Below are 17,629 nucleotides of genomic sequence, written 5' to 3' on the forward strand. Positions count from 1 at the left end.
AACCAGAGCCCTATAAGTATTTTAGGGTTATTTAGCGCTATAAGTTTATATGATAGGGTTCCTGAGAGCTCGCGAAATGGGCTTTCTGGCTGTGGCGCCAGAGCTCACCCTCTCCAGCAGGAATGGCGAGGTTTCTATGCAGACACTGGTCGGGGCTGTCAAGCTGAGCGCGGAGCGGCACTATGTGATGAAGACGCTGGTGCTCACGCTTTCGCACAAGGTTTGAGCTTTGTGGATTGCTGATAAGAGCTAGAGAGTGCTTCTTGTTGTGTCACAGGTTCCGTCGCTTCTCAAAGACCTGCGCGCTTGCATCCAGCATGACAAGATCGCGGGGAGCTTGTCCGAGCACGAGTGGATGGATCCGTGCCTCGACTTCGTGGTCGCCACCCCGGACGAGGCTTGGGCCTTCTGGCCATCCAGCGGCACGTTTATTATTCTCATCGATGCCATAGCTTACCAGGACGATCCTGGTTTCCAAAGCGGCGCGCTGCAGCTGGCTCACACTCGCTTCGAGACCGTGAGCCTTCCAACACCGGAGTTCAACTTCCGCCAGGACGAATGGTTCGCTCCCGCTCCACGGGCTCGTGCCAGCGACACTTTCCAGCGTCTCGTGGCTTCTGCTTTGCCTGGTGAGCGCTCCTTCCAATGCTTTCTCTCGCTCGTCTGATCTTGCTGGTTGCAGAGGCCTGGTCTTGCCCCGGACGGCTGGATGGGGTCGCCACCCAGGTCATGCGCATGTTTGCTGATCACGACAACGTTGTGTGCCAGGGCTGGTCAGGCGTGCTCGCCTTGCTGCCCTGCCTTGTTCGGGATGCCGTGAAGCACGCAAGCAACGAGGCAGCGCCACTGCTGCTGGCTCCTGACCATCACAGGCTGCTCGCGCTTACTCAGCTTCTCGGGTGTTGTGCGCAGGAGATGGGTGTCTCTGTGAAGGTACTCACTCTCTTTTCTTTCTCACGTTGCTGTTACTACGATGATCTCTTGTATGAATTACAGATCGGGCCAGGAGCGCATTCCGCTCTTCGCGTGGAGAAAGTGGGAGATGTGGAGCCTCCAGTCTCTGCTTCTCGAGTAGTGGTTGTTGAAGCCGACAGCATCCTTGAGGCACACCCCGAATGGGCCGAGGTATTCTTCCAAGAACTTGTTGCATGGTGAAATAAACTTGTGCTGTGCAGTTCATTGCCTCATTTGGCGGCTGTGTCGGACTGCACGTCACACACATGACTGGCGCTGTCGAGGGGGTGCACAAGCGCTTTGCACGCAAGGCCTTTGTGCCGAGGCCCCCACGAGTGACGCTGGACGTTTGCCACTTCTACGCTCTGGCGGAAGGCAAGAAGAAGCTCGACTTGGTGTGCGACCTGTGGGAGCAGCTGCGGAGGGGTAAACCAAACAAGTTCTCTGTCTTCTGCAACGCGGCCGAGACGGTGGCCGAGGTTGCCAAGGCGATGGTGGAGCGCGGGCACCTCGCCTATGCGATATACACAGCCGGGGATCCCATCCTCCAGGTAAAGTCATGAGTCGATAGCACAAACTTTGATATCATCTCTGGCTTGGTTCCAGGAGGTTTACAAGCGCTCGCTGTCGATCGTGGTGACCAACGTGTACGTTCGGGGCAGGCAGGACGTGATCAACTACGATCTTCCGGCCTCGGACGAGGACTACTTGGAGCGGGTCGGGATTGATCGGAACCATGGCAGGCGATTCAGGCTGGTGATCAATCTCGCCACCCGTGAGGAGCTCCAGCAGGCATTGCCTGCTTCGTTCCAGAGCATGGTGCCACTGCCTCCCATTCGCCGTGATCTCTGCAAGAACATTGTCATCCAGCGTGTGAGGATGCAGCAGCAAGCCAAGGCTGCTGGGTGCTAATCGCAAAAACGAGCTTCTTTCCTTCTTGTTTTGCTTAAGCTTGTATAGAACTTCTACCTTCGAATTTGGCCTCTATTTTGTGGTCAGAGCTTAGAATCGGTATACACTGATAGTATCCTAGAATTTAAAATTTAAGCAAATCAAGGTAGCGATATCCAAATCGGTCTATAAGCTGTCAAAAGTGAAGAATATACTAAGAATAATTAATCACCTTTCACAAAATAGGATCCACGTGGACGGATAAAGCGAATACGTGGAGCTCCACCTCACTTCACTAGGCGCACCTTTTCATAGCCGAGGAGAGTTTGCCGCTCGCGAGTGAAGGAAGAGGAAAAAAGAGTTCCACCATTTCTGGAAGAGATGGTGAGAGCACGAAGAAGCAAGCCTCCGGCGATGCGAAGGAGGCGAAAGAGATCGAAACAAAAGGTCTCCATAGCATCACATTTTCACGCAAAAGCAAAGAACTTCCATTCATTCGCCTGAGGAAAAAGAAAACAAAGAGAGAAAGGATGAAGTTTACAGAAACTTTGCTCTACAGAGACCAGGAAGAAGAAAGCACCGACGAAGGTATCGACGCGGAAGGAAATCAAACCAAACCGAGGCTCAAGACAACACGAACCTGGAGAACTTGGCAGCGTCGTCTCCGCCGAGATCACCCAGCAACGCTGCGTCGGTGCAGTTGCCAGTAGCAGCGAACCATCCGAGCAGCACGGAGCTTCACCACCACCGAGAAATGCGTGATGAACGCGACGACCGCGATGAAGATGAGGAGCTCCATCACCACCAGCATCAGCTAAAGCAGCGAGACCAAGGCAGCGAGGGACACGGTCCGGAGACCAAGGAGCACAACATCAGCGCGATCAACAACGACCAGCAACAGCTGCACGGATGAAACAAAGAACCAATCACATCGAGCAACAAAAGATTAAAAAATAGCTTTCCACAGACCTTGAGCTCGTGCCTGTTTCTGCTCGGTTCAGTTTTCCAGTAGCATTGCCTGTACATAAGTAAGCTTGTTCTTCGCGATCGAAGAACTATAATATGCACAGCAATTATCTCGAGAAAGGAAAGCTGCGTTTCAGCTGCACGGATGAAACAAAGCACCATCAGATCGAGAACAAAAATAAAGAGAATCTATCTTAGACCTTAAGTTCGTGCCTGTTGCTGCTCGGTTCAGTTTTCCAGTAGCATTGCCTGCACATAAGTAAGCTTGATCTTCGCGATCGAAGAACTACACAACAATCTTTCACTAGCCAGGATGAGAGAACAAAAAAGAGCTGCTTTTAAGTGAAAAAAAAAAAGCTGTGCTGTTCCCAGTTCAGGCAAACACCACCTACAAATAAGCTGCCGCATAGGAAAAGAAACTGCGGAATTCACACTACCATAATCAAAGTGTACTAACCTTTACATTCCAAAATCATCATATAAACCACCCGAACTTCGACCGTGTACCTTCGCTTGGGAATAACTTAGCTTGATGTTAGAGAAAAGAAAAGGCACGGCTGATTCGTTGAAAAGCTCCAACACCCTGCGAGATCATTTGGGAGTAAGAACCACGATTTTAAAAAGCATGAGCTGAATCACTAACCACTTTCGTGGATCACAGGATGCGATCGGCGTACGACGGGAGCCTCCGGAAGAAGTTCATAGGTACCGGAGGCACGCGGTTGCGGAATCGAGGATGTCGAAGAGCGTAAATCCCCAGCAGCACCGCCACGACTCGGAGTGGGATCACGTACAGCAGAATAGCAGCGACGAGGCAGAAGGTGATGAAGATAGCCGTCGCACGAGGGTCTCTCCAGCTGAGGAGCGCGTTCAGTCGCTCTCCCTGCGACGCTAAGTCCCCAAGAACCGACTGGATCCTGCTAGCTACCATCCGGAGGCGTTCGTAGCGGTGCTTGACGATGTCAGGACTCTTGGACGTCGGGAAAGTGTCAAACTCTTCGTCGAGCTCGTCGTGCTCCACATGCTCGGCCTGAGAGAGCCTGGCATCCATGTAAGGTGGAGCACGCGGACGGAAGCGGTAGTGCCAGGCTCCAATGAGGAACATGTAGAGGAAAAGCGTTGGCAGGATCAGCTCCGGGTACCAGACCAGGATCAGGAACAGTATGTGAACGAGTACGGTTGTCAGCGGATTTTTCCACTGGCAGATGTCGGAGAACCACTTGGTCACGGCGATCGCACCGGATAAAACTCCAAGCATTCTGTAGTAGTTCACCTTGCTCCTCCTCATGCTCCACATGTTGGAGTCCGTATCCAGCATGTAGTGCACCACCTCCTGGCGAAGAGGAGGCTCCGATCGAGCGAGTCTCAACGAGACGATCCGGATAGCAATGTTCCTCAGCTGTTCCAGCTCGATCACTCCAAGCGGATGCAGGTAGTGCATCTTGGGAAGTGGTGGCGTGAAGTAGATGTGCATCATGTTGAGGACGGAGGTGCAAGAGAACCGCACCGCGAGCTCCAGCTCGCCAGTCTTCTTCACTCCACTTCTCTGGAGGACGAGAAGTGGATACGAGTTTGTGTAGACACGGTCGCTCTCGAGTGTGGACACGCGGATTCTGACTTTTCCAATCGGGTTATCTCTGCCACTGCTAACTTTCTCGCCAGGCTCGTCCTTGGTGTGGCAATTGTCGAACACCCCGATCGTCAGGACTGTGCAGGGATCGTGGACTTCCCAAGTATACTGCTCGTGCCAACGAGGACTGAAGGAGTCCATGCACGTCCTCGTCCTCACCCATTTCTGGCCGTACTTTGCAACGCAGTAAGCATCGGTGGTGCTCCTCCCGTCTCGGCTTTTCATTGGAACCAGGTTCTTCGCGCTCAGGATTCCAATCTCCAGGACGCCCATGCTGGCCTTCCAGAGCTGCTTCGCAGTGGGACGAGTGTCGCTGATATGGTGAGTGGACTCGTCCATGACGTGATATCCTCCATCGAAGCAAACCCGCAAATGCAGGCGTCCGCGAAACGGTTTCTCTCCATTCTTTTCAAGGTTGAACCAGCGGGTGTTCACGAGCCTGTGGTCGATTCGGCGGTCAACTTCCTTCAGCGGTATCTTCACCACGCCGAGAACTTCTTCCTTGTTCCCGCCAACTCTGTCCTCGACGGTCAAAACCAGGTGCTCCTCGAACGGCTCGGCTGCTACGAACACCATGTCCTGATTCCAAAACGGACTGTTGGTTCTGTTTGCCGATACTTTCGTCTTGTACACCTGAGTCCCTCCGAGTTGGACTCTCACGCTGACTTCAGGCAGACGATTCTTCTCCGACGGTATCAGGTCCTGTGCTTCGATCACGTTTACGCGTAAATACCACAGCTTTGGCGACATGTACACTTTCGCCTTGTTGTGGTAGTGACCGCCAGAGTCGGATTGCCAAGCCTCAGAGAACGCTTCATCTGCCTGAGTACCCCACCAGACAGCCAGCATTATCTCACCCCTCACGTGCACGTCACCCTTCCTTCCTGGCTCGAGCTTATACCACTGAGGCGCGAGAGGACTCTCCGGCGGCACACGCTTGGATATCTCGGTCAGGTCGAACTGCACGAATCCTAGAAAGTCGTCCTTGCTCACTTTGTCAGCGTCCCAAACCGTGATCTCCACTGTCGGCCCCTGGATTTTGTCCTTGCCGAATGCAAAGACTTGGTTCCACACCGGGTTGACGCTCCTCTTCCGGATCTCTGTCTTCGCCGGGTAGCCTTCGCCAACCTTCACCTTGACGTATGGATCACTGCTGCCGCCGAGGTCTTTGGCAACCAGGTCTCTGGCCTTCACCACGCGGACGTAAAGGTACTGCATCTTCTCCACCAGGTCGTGCGAGATGTGCTTCTCACCGACATGTCCGAGCACCGGGGACGTGTCCTTGAGAGCGAAGTCCCCAGGCGGCAGCATTGTTGTCGGAGCAACCATCTTTTTTCCCTGCCCGTGATCGTCCTTGATCTTTTCTTCCTTCTTCAGAATAATTCCGTGGTCGTGATCCTTGAGCTTCTCGTGGTGATGGTCCTTCACCTTCTCGTGGTCCTTCACATGAGCCTTCATCGACATCCCGGAAGACTCGTCCACGTAGTAGACCTTGATCCGCAACTCTCCCTTCACAGTCGACCACAAGTTCTTCTTCTCCAGCGGATGATGAGTGATCGCCTCTTCGCCGTGCTTCACGAAGCTGCTACCTGGGATTCGAACCTTGCCGAGGAAGCCATCCTTTCCAGAGCTAGCATTCTTCTTCTCCGTATGGACCCAGATATCCAAGCTGTCCATTCCCATGTTGATAGGATCCGAGACCGGGAATTCAAACTTCTCATTCCAGACGGGATTGAGGTCCTTGACCTTCACCTTCGTCTTCCTCCTCTGTCCATCGAAGTCGATGATGCAGTACGGATTTGCCGAGCCTTGTCCATCCTTGGGCATCAAATTGTGGGCGCTGAGAATCTCTACGTAAAGCTTTCTCCCCATCTGAGCTACGCTATCTGATGATCAGCTCTAACCTGCGAGCACTAAGAAAAAATCAGTCCCGACCGTAGCATAGCTACATTCGATTCACGCTTACCTGAAGAACGAGCAGAGCCCTTGGAAATGAAATAGAGACGCGTGGTTACATAGAGATACACCAGCTGCGACGAAGGAACAAGAGTTAGCGATGCCGCGCAAAAAACGAAAAACATAACAATCGTTCGCTCCTACTTCTGGGCAAGCGCACGTCACACGAGCACACCAACAGGAAGAAAAGAAAGGAAAAAAACAAAGCGCTGCGCTGATTATTTCCTCACAGACACGGGGAGAACAGTACACTGACAGACAAGCTACAACGGCGTTTGGAAACCCTCGTCAATCTCACGGGCGCATCGAAATTTCGGCGATAGACCGGATCAAGCAGGGCATTTTCTGACCAGGAAACACGGACATCGACCCCTCACATCGCTGGCGTCGACCAGAGATTTCTTCATACCTGGCGCTCGCGCTGGAAGAATGAGGCGGCGGCGGCTCGCGCTTGCACAGCGCCACGGCCCGATCGATTCTAGCGCCTCGGTACCGCGAGTAGCGAATCCCTAGAAGCCGCAGAGCTCCGGAGCAATGCAGGGGGATTCCTTGCTTCGCGAAACCTACAAACAAAACGCGAAGAACACCTCGAGCAAAAGGGACGGGGTCCCAGGAAGAGGGGGGAGATTTTACTTTTACCCCTTACGCAGAGCAAGGGTAAAAAGGGACGGACGCCGGCCGGCCGGTGACTAGACGGTAAATACCGCGTGATTTGACAGGAGGTGGATTTCAAGAATCTCAAATTTTTACCGTTAATGTGCCCCCGTCCCCCACTGGTAAATTTTGAAAATTCTCCTCGGGCCACATAATTACCACAAGCTGGCTATTTTACGTACGCCACAAACTAAAATCCCGCTAGATTTGCCGCAATAATTCATTCTTACCACTCTGTAAGAACCCGCACCAGTTACGGTGGTAAATCTAGCGGTGAAACATTGGGCGAAAACATCCGAGACGTTGATTTGGTGGCTATTCCCGCATCCAAGAAGCGGTGGTTTATACTGGCCATTCCGGCGTAGAATGCCGGGGGGCTGACACAATGCCGCGTGTCACAAACTTAAAAAATTAAATAATTCTAGGGCTAGTGAATCGGACAAACACAACATTAGACCCCATGTATGACCTGTCCCTAAAGCTTTGCGCTAGGCGCAAAAAATCGTATACTTGTCTCACTTCCATGGAGGATGATTTTTTAACTTTTTAACTTGGTCCCACGTAACGGGCACATTCTGCCGTACCCCCTAAAGATACCAGTACGGAATTAGACAATGGTTTTGTTTAATCGAGAAATAGTTTTCTCTCTTAAAGAGCTTGGACCCCACTGCGAGCGAGCGAGGAGGCGGCAGCCTTTCACTAGCGCAAGTCAAATCCCTTTCGTGGATTCTTTCGCGATGTGGCAACAGCAACGAGTTTCTCTCGATCGAAATCCTATCCTCCTCTTTTGTTTTGTAGCTCAAAGCCCAGTGATGGATCAAACTAGCGGGAGAATAGCTTTTGTCGGCACGGAACTTTGATCCACAGTGAACAACACACACTGTGGCAGAACTTGGAGAAGACGAGAGCGAAAACCTTTCACGCTGGTCCTGCTCGAAGTGGGAAAGCTTTAAAAACACAAGACGAACAAACAAAAGAGACATGAACGAACCGACAATGGCGATAGCTTGTTTGGAACCGCCTCTTTGACGCTTTACGACTCGATCTGGGAGTTAAAAGCAAGAGACAAACTTGAGGTGCGAGCAAGCAGAGAAAAAAAAACACTACCTTTTCTGAGCAATGAGTCAGATAGTCGGTGGTGGCGAACAAAACTCAAGTTTCTTCCAATCGCCACGAGTTTCACACTACGGAAACATTGATCCTGACAAAATGCTGCAACAATGACGTTCCCAAAGACGAAAAATCATCTTTTTAAGCCCAGGGATTTCCAGACATACCGTTCGAAACTTTAGAAGGCAGTAGCATGGCCACCACGATGAACTCCAGTGATAAAATGATAAACTTGTTTCCTCTTAAAGGCCATAATAGAAAAGCTTCACTTCTCGTGTCAGTGCTATCTCTCCGGCCTTCTTTCCGGCTTGAGAAAACACAAGTCCTGCGAGCTGCAAAGTTCCAGGCTCCAGAGGCCAGAAAAGAATAAGCAAAACTTGTAACAATGAGAGATATGAGAAACTATTACCGGTCAAAATCAGCGTGCCGAGACAAACGAAGACAAGCTAAACGTCCATCCATCCATCCAGATTGCCGGAAAAACGAGTAAGATAACTTCACAGTATCTGTTCCACTTCTGTCCAGTAAACAGCAATAGACAAATCGAGTTAAGAACACGGATTCGCTGAAACGAGAGAAGAAAGTAAAAAACAAAACAAAAACAAGACCTCTGTTGTGTCAGCGACAAGGTCGATGTCTGTGCGAAGAAAAGATTCGTCCGCTGCAATTGAGTCACCGGGAATTGGTTAGACAATTCCAAAAGCTTTTAAACTTATCTTCCAGAGATGTCGCTCTCCGCATATGAGTGATGGAATCACTCTGAGCATTCAGAACTAAAAAGCTGAAACCCGGACTTTCCACAAGAACAAAGAACGAGTTCCCAGTGCAAAAAAAATAATCTTACTTTTCTTTGGTGCTTTTTCCAGCTAGTCCTGCTTTGCTTCCAGTTTCTCACCGGAAGAGACTTTAGCTTTGAAAGCAATGTCCAAGTTAAAGGTAGCGATGGAGCACAGAACGGCGAGCGAAAACATTGGTAGAAGATGAATGCTCGGGTCCGTCTTTCCTGCCGTGTAAACATACCAGAGAACTACGAGCGTACCTGCGGGGCTCAAGAAAGTGATCCCGAAAGCACTGAGGAATGCTCCGAGAAGGCAAGAAAAACAGCCAGCGACGAAGACGAGCCCCAGAGGATCGCTGCTCTGTTTTGGTTTGCGTTTGAAGTCCCGGAGAAGATTTTTCCAGTCCGGGAGTGAGAAGCCATCGTTAGAATCTCCGAGGACAACTTCGGCCTTGACGAGGAACGCGCTTGGATAGAGGAGAGCTTTCACGGCTATGTCGCTGGCGAGCTTCTTGGAGTAAAGAAAATCCGCTACCACTTCCACGGGGCTGGAGCATGAGCCTTTGGAGCATGGAACACTGAAAACGTTGCAGCAGTTTAGCGAAAACTATAGGGAAAACGAGGAAAATCTAAACGCATCTATCAGCCAGACATGGCGGAGATTTCTAGTGCTTAACAACGCGCAATATAAACGGAGAAAATGCACTGCAAAGTTATGATCCGGACAAAATCTCTAAACAGCTGACGATTCTACAAAGGCGAGGTTAAAAAACATCCAGCAGAAGACCAACAGTCATACAGATTAAATCTCGGCAACTGCCAAACAAGGAGAGCGAAAATTCACTAGATCTCTCACTCACGGTCATGGTAAACGAAAAACAAAATTTTGGGCAGCAAGAATGGAAGCAAAATCTCGCACGAAACTTGGCTTATCTTTTGACAATGCTTACTTGAAGAGCTGCAAGCCAAAGACGATGATGAGGAAGAAGAAGTTTGCTGCTCTAAACCTCCATCCTTCAAGCGCCATGACCTTAGGTCTTCTTTCTACTGCTAAAACCCCAACTTTGATAGGACGCGCCGTGCACACTTGACTGGGCCAGCGGTCACAATCTTCCGTACAATAAATTGTTCTTCCTCCAGGCTTTTAGAAACAAATATAAAAGGTTAAAGTAAAAGAAAATCCAATTTACTAGCAATTAACAAAAGATATCTGAAAAAAATGGCAAAATTTAATATATTGATCAATAAGCATTGTGACTCAAAACTTATTAAACCTACAATCTTATATTATCCCATGAAAAAAAAGGGATGTCATCAAAGGAAACAATATAATTTAAAAACTTAACCAAACCTTTATGAAAATAATATTTTTCCAACATTACAAAAAATTCATGGTGTTGAAAGTGTTTGGAGAAAGTGAACATAATGGTTGTGCTTTTTTGAATTTTAAAGAAGATAAAATTGTTATCAAAATAAATGATAATAAATAAATCAAGAAACTACTTTAAACATCATTTGCTATATATAACAGGGGTGTATCTCCGTGTACTCAAAATAACAATAATAAATATGAAAATTCTTTTCCATTCATCACCCTCCCAATATGAGTGAAGTATAATCACCATAAATTATCTTAGTAAAAAATTAGACTTTAGGCTTTAATATCTCAAAGATTAATATAAGTGGGTATTAATTAGGAATGGTGACTTTGTTTAGGTTGTAATAGTCAACTATGAAGAAGCCTATCCTTTTTGGATACAAAGAAGAAAGAAGATATGTGTACTAATTAAAGACTAAAAATGCCCAACCAAAACCTTTTGAAAATTTATTTTCAATATGTCTAGTGATTTCCCTTTCACAAGATCAAGGGAATAATCATAATGTCAATATATTGGCAAGATGTCAACTCTCTTTTTATTGAAAACATCCTCGAAGTAAACATATTTGGAGGGAGAGTTAGAACTCATATAAAGAAATATGAGAAATTTAGATTGGAATAAAAAAAAAATTGGAAAAAAGAGAGAATTATCCAATTAATATCATGCCACTTCCAAACATTATTAACTTCACCACATCAAACCAAGGAAAACTAAAAATAATGAATACCTTTGGGATGAAAATAACATCAAAGGAGATGCAATCTTAAATATTGTTACTTCTACCAACTCTATAATGAATTTGAAAGAGATTTATTGACTGTCCACCACATCAGCATATTTATTTTTGCCATTATTGTTGATGATAGGATTTGAACCTCAAACCTCTGCTTATGAAATTTAAACTCAAGACATATCATGCACATCCACATATAAAAACATATAAAAGCATAGTTTTTTACTCTAATTACCTTGATATTAATTTTGAACAACCCTATAAAAGCATGATCTTTTACTTAAAGTGTTATTTGAACACTTTGATATTCATGGCTTCCCTAGATCTTCTTCTTCAGCTCCAATGAAATCTTGATGTTCTATAGAAGTCATATTAAATGTTAGAGCAATCCAACACAAATCTTTATTTAAAGCTCTAATGGATTGTTCCAACTCCTTTTCTAACTATTTCATATGTGGTGGATAATTAATTGATACTTGTACTATAGTCAAACAATGAATTCCCTAGTTAAAACTAAGTCATATACTCCCTTTTTTTTTCCACTCTAAAGCAATCCTTACTCTTGATCCACTAAAACCATGATCATATGTAAACAAATCAAAAGCAAACTTTACTTCTAATGAGTAAACTTTACTCCTTAGTTTAGGCTAGAGTGATCTTGAAGTTATCCATTCAAATACTACTAGACTTTTATTAGTTTTTATAATTTCTATTTTGGTTTAATATTTGATTATTTTATTTGACACCATATATAACATTCTCAATTTTTTAAGGATTGAAGTTTGCTTTATCAAAGTGAGTGAATACATAATACAAGATGAAAATGGCAATTTCTTGGTAGGAAAACCCTTTAAGGCTATTTTTATTTTTATTTATCCTTAAAATTTTAAAGATCTATGGTGATAGTATATTTAATTTTAATTTTATAATATTACATTAATAAAAAAATTATCCTTTTTTCCAAGTCTTTTTTTTGTTTATTCAATCTAAATTTTCATATCTCTTTGATTGAGTTCCGAGGTTTTAATGCACCTGAATTTAAAGTTAAATTCCAAGCCTATTACACTACAAATAAAGGTTTAGTATACACTCAAAATCCTTTATAAACATTAATTCCTTATATCTATTTTTTTTTTAAATACTGTCAGATGGTGTTTAATACAATTTTGGCATAACATGAAGAGGTGGTTACCGAATAGCATGGAATTTAATTTGAATATTTATATAAACTAATGTTTTATAGTCATGCTTCTAACCACTATCCTTACTATACATTTGGAATCCTTATGTTATTTTTCACTCTCAAAACTACATTTATACAAAGATTAATTATGATATTTCTAATAAGAAACTCTCTGCAATTATGGATTCTGTTAATATTTAATGTCATTTTCTTGAAAGTCCTCCCCACTTGCTGTTTACAATGATTATAATAAATTTCAATATTTCTTTTTAGCACACATCCTCAAGTAGTTTTAAACTCAGTTATAACACTATCTTATTTATTTTGGATTTCCTCCACTAACATTGGATTAAATATATTATTTATATTAATTTAATAATAATTTATTGCATGTTGCATGAAGCAACACTTTGTTTGTAGTATCATCTTTATTTATTAATCCAATTGTTTAAATGGAAGTTTATAATTCTAAACATGTTTATAATTTACAAACATAAAATTAATCTTATTACACACACCATTAGAATAGAAAACATTATACTAAAAAGTGAATTTTATAAATTATAAACATATTTATATATAAATGCAAGATTAATCTAAATAAATAACAACCATTAGATGGTTGAATATCTTAGAATATCAAATATTCTAAGTATATTCACTATCCCATGGATCCTTTTTTTAGGAGGCCAATTATTAAATTAGAAGCCCACCTATAGCTTCACCTAAAAAATTAAAACATTTATGATAATTTCATTTAAATTTTTAAAGATTCTAGATGGTTCATAAAGTCTTAGTTATTGTTAAACCTATATTGTTGTTGAATTTGAGTAGTATTTAAAGAAACTTTTATTTTGATGAGAAACAAATTAGTAACTATGAAGCATATAATGTTTTTTGTTGTTCTCTTTTGTTTTCTGTTTGTTAGCAAAGCAAGAACTCCACCTCCTCCTGATTTTTGTAACAAGCTAATTAATGATTGTTCCAGCGGTTTCATTGGTACACCTTCAGCTACATGTTGTGCTTTGGCAAAGTCAAGTACAAGTCAAGCCATTTGCAAATGTGTTCCTTGCCAGTATAGATCTCTTGCTGGAAGCCTTGCTAACAAATGCTCTGGTGTTAATGTCACCTGTGCTGCTTGCTAAAAATCATAAGCAAGTTAATCACTTCGAATAAAAGGCATAAAACCACTGTGAGTATAGATCTCGTGTTGGAAGCCTTGCTAGCAAATGCTCTGGTGTTAATGTCACCTGTGCTGCTTGCTAAAAATCATAAGCAAGTTAATCACTTCGAATAAAAAGGCATAAAACCATTGTTTAACATATCTCTCATTCTTTGTAGTGCAGTTTATTTTAGAGATTCCAGAATTGCAAAACCGTGAGCTTCAGAAACCAGGTTCGCTTATACATGGTCTCGCCCCCCTTCAAGAAATATAACAAGGATTTAAGTATGCTGTACCGATATGAGAGATGTCTGGTCACCTCCCCTTCAAGGGCGGGCTGTGTTTAGGTGGTTTTGAGCATGGGGAAAAAATTGACAATCAAGGCGACCTCACTGGGGATTGAACCCAGAATCTCTGGTTCCGTAGACCAGCGCCTTATCTGTTCGGCCATGAGATCAACAGACAAAGTTCACAAACTTAACAACGTAAGAATTTCAAAGAATATCCTAGAGCACCGGAATAAACGAAGAAAAGTTGGAAAAGAAGTTCTCCAAAAAACCGGCGAGGCTGAGGAGAGTTACTCAATCTAGTAAGATCAAGGGCAGCATTGATTTATTTCTTTCTTAAAGTTAGACCCCACGAAGGCAGCAGCAAGTCAAATTACTTCAACCGTTATTTCACGATGTGACGAGTTTCCTCTAGTCTTTGTTTTGTAGCTCTCGATGAAGCAAGAAATCAACGTCACAGGAAAGGGAGAGCCAAGCCAAACCTCAGAGCTCGCTGGTCCTGCTCGAAGTGGGAAAGCTTTCAAAACCTGGACGAACAAACAAAGGAGACATGGACGAACTGACAATGGCGATGGATTCTTTCTGCTGTTTGGAACCGCCCCTTTGACAATTTTCAAGAACACTGACCGGATCTGAGCAAGAAACAAAAGAAAGAACATTTTTTACTCCCAAGCTGACTAAAAAGCAGGGACGAGTCCGGTGGTGGCGTGCAAAACTCAAGCTGGATTTCGCAAGTTTGTATGGAAACTTCAAGCCTGGAGAAAAAAGGCTAAAGTTCTGTAAAAATATAGATACCATAAAGCTCCCTCCACTCCAGTCCAGTGGCCAAATGACAATTTTTCACCTTGTGCTTTAAAATAAGAAAAAGAATCACGAAGCTTAGAAATCAGAAACTATTACCAGTTGAAAACCGAGACCAGGGTTGCAAGATTCGCTATCGGTCCTTTGCGCTTACAATCCTTTTGACAATTGGTTGTCGAAAAGAAACGGTTTTTCCCCAACATCTGTCCGGTAAACAGCAATAGACAAACCAAGTTAGAAACGAATAGCAGCACGGTTTCTAAAAGAAAAAAGCAACGGAAAAAAATGAACCAAAAACAAGAACTTGTGTGTCAGCGACAAGAAGGATGTCTGTGTGAAGAAAAGATTCGTCAGCTGCAATTATGTCACCGTGAATTGGTTAGACAATTCCAGAAGCCTTTAAGCTTACCTTCCAATGTCACTCTCCACATTTGAGTGGTGGTATAACTTTGATCTTTCAGAACTAAAAGCTGAAACCTGGTCTTCCTTTCCTCCACACCACAAGAAGAAAGAACCGAGTTGCCAGGGCCAGCAGATCTCCTCTCTCCTCTTTTCTCGCAAATGTTTCCAGCAAGATCATTTATAGTGTGCCAGTTCCAGTTTTTTCAAGGATGAGGCTGTAGTTTGCTTGTGACAAGCGGTGATCAAGTTTAGAAAACATAGAGATGAATGCCAGAAGACGAGAATTGTTAACATGTTTTGGTTTGCGTTTTGGTTTGCGATTGAAGTCTCGGAGACGTTTTTCTGGTCCGGGAGTAAGCCATCGGTATCCACCAGGACTACTTTGGGCACGCGTTTGGAGTTTTCAAAGCTGTATCGCGCTGAAACATGAGCCTTTGGAGCATGGAGCACTGAAAAGTTGTAACAGCTTTAGCAAAGCTATGAGGAAACGAGGAAAGAAAACTAAAGAAGTACTCACAAGCAATTATCAGCCAGGCATGGCAGTGATTCTAGTGCTTAACAGCGCAAAATAAAAAAGAAGAAACAAAACACTGCAAAGTTGACTGCTTGAATTCTAAAAGCAGAGAGCATCACACTCAGGCAGGGATCAAGACAAAATCACTAAAAAGCTGACAACTTTAGAAAGGGGAAGTTAAAAAACCATCCAAGAATCATACAGAGATTTGAGTTTCGGCAATTGATATACTCAATGCCAAAAGGAAGTGAAGAAGAAATATGCCAAACCAAGGACAACTGTAAGAAAAGGAAAAAAACAGAAAACAAAACTTCTTTGACAAAAAGTAGCAGACATTCGGCCAGAAATTCACAAAGATCTCTCACTCTGCAAAGATGCACGGCAATAGTAGAAAAAAATGGAAAATGTGTTGGGCATCAGAGCAGCACGAGAATCTTTCGTGACAAAGCTCTAGATTCACGAAGAAAATCTTGCAACTTGATCTATCTATCTAATCTATGCTGCAAACCCAAACCTCCGCTCGAGGGCCATGCCCTTAGGTCTTCCTTCCATTCACTCACGACGAAATGATAAAATTTCGGTGGGAAATTTATCAAGAAAAACGATAAGCAACAAGTTGACGAGTCTTTTCCTTGAATGAGGTGTCAATGCGGTCACCGGTCTGAGTTCATCAATATTACACAAGCCGTGATCGTCAACGCTAGATCATCATCCAGATCAAACTTTGTTTCTCTCTTCTCCATTTTAAATACTTGTCACTGGATCCCAGTGCATTAATCTTTGGATTGACTTCCGAATTGTAAGATCAATGTCTGAGAGTGATCGTCAGTGTAGTAGCGTTTTTAGTGGTGGCGTCTTTGGGGACCGACTCACTGACTCCTCGCATTTAGATCGCGAAAACGACCTTGGTGATTTGGTTCATGCGTTTCGGGTCGCGTCCTACATAGCACTTCGATTTCATACTCGCTTTTCTCTCTGGCACTGGATTTATCTTCGCTCACGCTTCGTCCATCGGTGATCTACAAGGATCCAATCAATCGCCCACTTCAACGTCATGCCAGTTTATAAAGGCTATGATCTATGGATCCCTCGCCTTCACAGGGACTGAGGGTGGCATCTTACCAAACCCAAGGCGAAAAGCCGCGGGAGATTCGCGGAATCTTTTGGGCAGTAAGTGTTGATCATAGCCTTTCAAGGGCGGCATAAGGTGACAACGGTGGCGAAGAGGATAGCCCGTGTAAGTCGATAAGCTTTCGTTCGTTCGAGGAAGGTAGGTCGAAGAAAAAACGCATGAAACTCTTTAAAGGCTATATTTCTCTTTTTTTGCTATCGTTTCTCTCACTCCTTTTTTTTTTTTCCAGCTTTTTGCCCATTTTCCTCGAATGTCGCTTGCACCGACAATCTAGTCCGTGGGGTAAAGTTGGCGGAGCTCCTCCAGGTTTGGATGTATCCAAATCAATACCGCTCCTCAAGTACGCGGGCGGATCAGTCAGGAGCACAGCAACACCATACGGTACAAACGTACGGTCGATCACTCAACGTCACGGTACCTCGGTGCGTGCATTTCGGGGGCGTGAATCGTGATTGATAAGCCCGGGGAATTATTAGGGTTGAGTGGGACGCCCGGATTGCCAGTGGAGGCCATGCGTTGGCCGGGTCACGGTTTCAACCACGAGAATTAAAAGCTGATGAAACCAAGAAATTGGACGAGCGAGCGACGACCATGCATGCAGTTTATAAGGGGGTTGGGATTAAATGTGGCACATTGATTCACACCACTCACAGGAGGTTGCTTAAATGGCAAGGTACCTAAGTTGGTAACTGGAGGATGTCCCATGGATTCCTAGGGTTTTGTGAAGTGAATAGGGATGCAGACGTCTATCCCTAGAGTTTGAAGTAAATGCCTTTCAGTGTCCAATAACGTTGAAAAGGAAATGTTTTATTCATGGGAACCATAAAGAAGTCATTAGTTACCCTTGCATTGTTCTACGCGTGGAATATTCTCCGGCTTGTTTTGTTACGCTTGGGAGTTTTTGCGCTAAGAAACAAAGAGATAACTTCTCTGCATGCTTTGACGACGAAGATTCCAGAGGGGGGAAAAGTGGGTTGAAGAAGTATAGGTTGGAAGCATGCGCATGAAAGTTAGTAATCGAGAAAAGCATATTTCATGTGAAAATTGCTGTCCAGGAAAGGAGGGATCTTGTGTGTTTTGTCCATGGATCCTTTGGA

At 44.6% G+C, this 17,629-nt stretch overlaps 3 protein-coding genes, 1 long non-coding RNA gene and 1 other non-coding gene across 8 annotated transcripts; all 5 read right to left on the reverse strand.

Moving 5' to 3' along the window:
* Nucleotides 1-3,127: 3,127 nt before the first annotated feature.
* On the reverse strand, nucleotides 3,128-7,028 carry LOC9648883 (FT-interacting protein 1). 2 transcript variants are annotated; one of them, XM_002986362.2, is made up of 4 exons: nucleotides 6,807-7,028; nucleotides 6,408-6,471; nucleotides 3,455-6,345; nucleotides 3,128-3,394 (listed from the first exon to the last, which is right to left on the reverse strand). In XM_002986362.2, the coding sequence occupies exon 3, from the start codon at nucleotides 6,311-6,313 to the stop codon at nucleotides 3,467-3,469; it is 2,847 nt and encodes a 948-aa protein (XP_002986408.2). In that variant the 5' UTR covers nucleotides 6,314-6,345; nucleotides 6,408-6,471; nucleotides 6,807-7,028; the 3' UTR covers nucleotides 3,128-3,394; nucleotides 3,455-3,466. The 2 variants fall into 2 exon arrangements, with proteins under 2 accessions (XP_002986408.2, XP_024516046.1); XM_024660278.1 differs by having other exon boundaries at nucleotides 3,455-6,354.
* Nucleotides 7,029-7,651: 623 nt separating this feature from the next.
* On the reverse strand, nucleotides 7,652-9,024 carry LOC9649427. 2 transcript variants are annotated; one of them, XR_002990385.1, is made up of 6 exons: nucleotides 8,770-9,024; nucleotides 8,571-8,678; nucleotides 8,329-8,493; nucleotides 8,159-8,263; nucleotides 8,043-8,096; nucleotides 7,652-7,980 (listed from the first exon to the last, which is right to left on the reverse strand). XR_002990385.1 is itself a non-coding variant. In XM_024660306.1 (6 exons), exons 2-6 carry the CDS (start codon nucleotides 8,621-8,623, stop codon nucleotides 7,970-7,972), a joined length of 381 nt encoding a protein of 126 aa, XP_024516074.1. In that variant the 5' UTR covers nucleotides 8,624-8,678; nucleotides 8,770-9,024; the 3' UTR covers nucleotides 7,652-7,969. The 2 variants fall into 2 exon arrangements, 1 of the variants encoding a protein (XP_024516074.1); XM_024660306.1 differs by having other exon boundaries at nucleotides 8,329-8,486.
* Nucleotides 9,025-9,027: 3 nt separating this feature from the next.
* Nucleotides 9,028-9,966, reverse strand: LOC9649428. Its single transcript, XM_002986364.2, has 2 exons — nucleotides 9,890-9,966; nucleotides 9,028-9,517 (listed from the first exon to the last, which is right to left on the reverse strand). The coding sequence occupies exons 1-2, from the start codon at nucleotides 9,964-9,966 to the stop codon at nucleotides 9,028-9,030; spliced, it is 567 nt and encodes a 188-aa protein (XP_002986410.1).
* Nucleotides 9,967-13,780: 3,814 nt separating this feature from the next.
* TRNAR-ACG lies at nucleotides 13,781-13,853 on the reverse strand. The gene has a single exon. It is a non-coding gene; the product is annotated as a tRNA-Arg (tRNA).
* A 418-nt stretch (nucleotides 13,854-14,271) lies between these two features.
* On the reverse strand, nucleotides 14,272-15,757 carry LOC9649804. Of its 2 annotated transcripts, XR_002990382.1 has the most exons (4): nucleotides 15,404-15,757; nucleotides 14,894-15,335; nucleotides 14,584-14,838; nucleotides 14,272-14,527 (listed from the first exon to the last, which is right to left on the reverse strand). It is a non-coding gene; the product is annotated as an uncharacterized LOC9649804 (long non-coding RNA). The 2 variants fall into 2 exon arrangements; XR_002990381.1 differs by having other exon boundaries at nucleotides 14,894-15,757.
* Between the last annotated feature and the right edge of the window lie 1,872 nt (nucleotides 15,758-17,629).

This window comes from Selaginella moellendorffii, unplaced genomic scaffold (genome assembly GCF_000143415.4).
Source record: "Selaginella moellendorffii unplaced genomic scaffold, v1.0 SELMOscaffold_73, whole genome shotgun sequence".
NCBI classification, from domain to species: domain Eukaryota; kingdom Viridiplantae; phylum Streptophyta; class Lycopodiopsida; order Selaginellales; family Selaginellaceae; genus Selaginella; species Selaginella moellendorffii.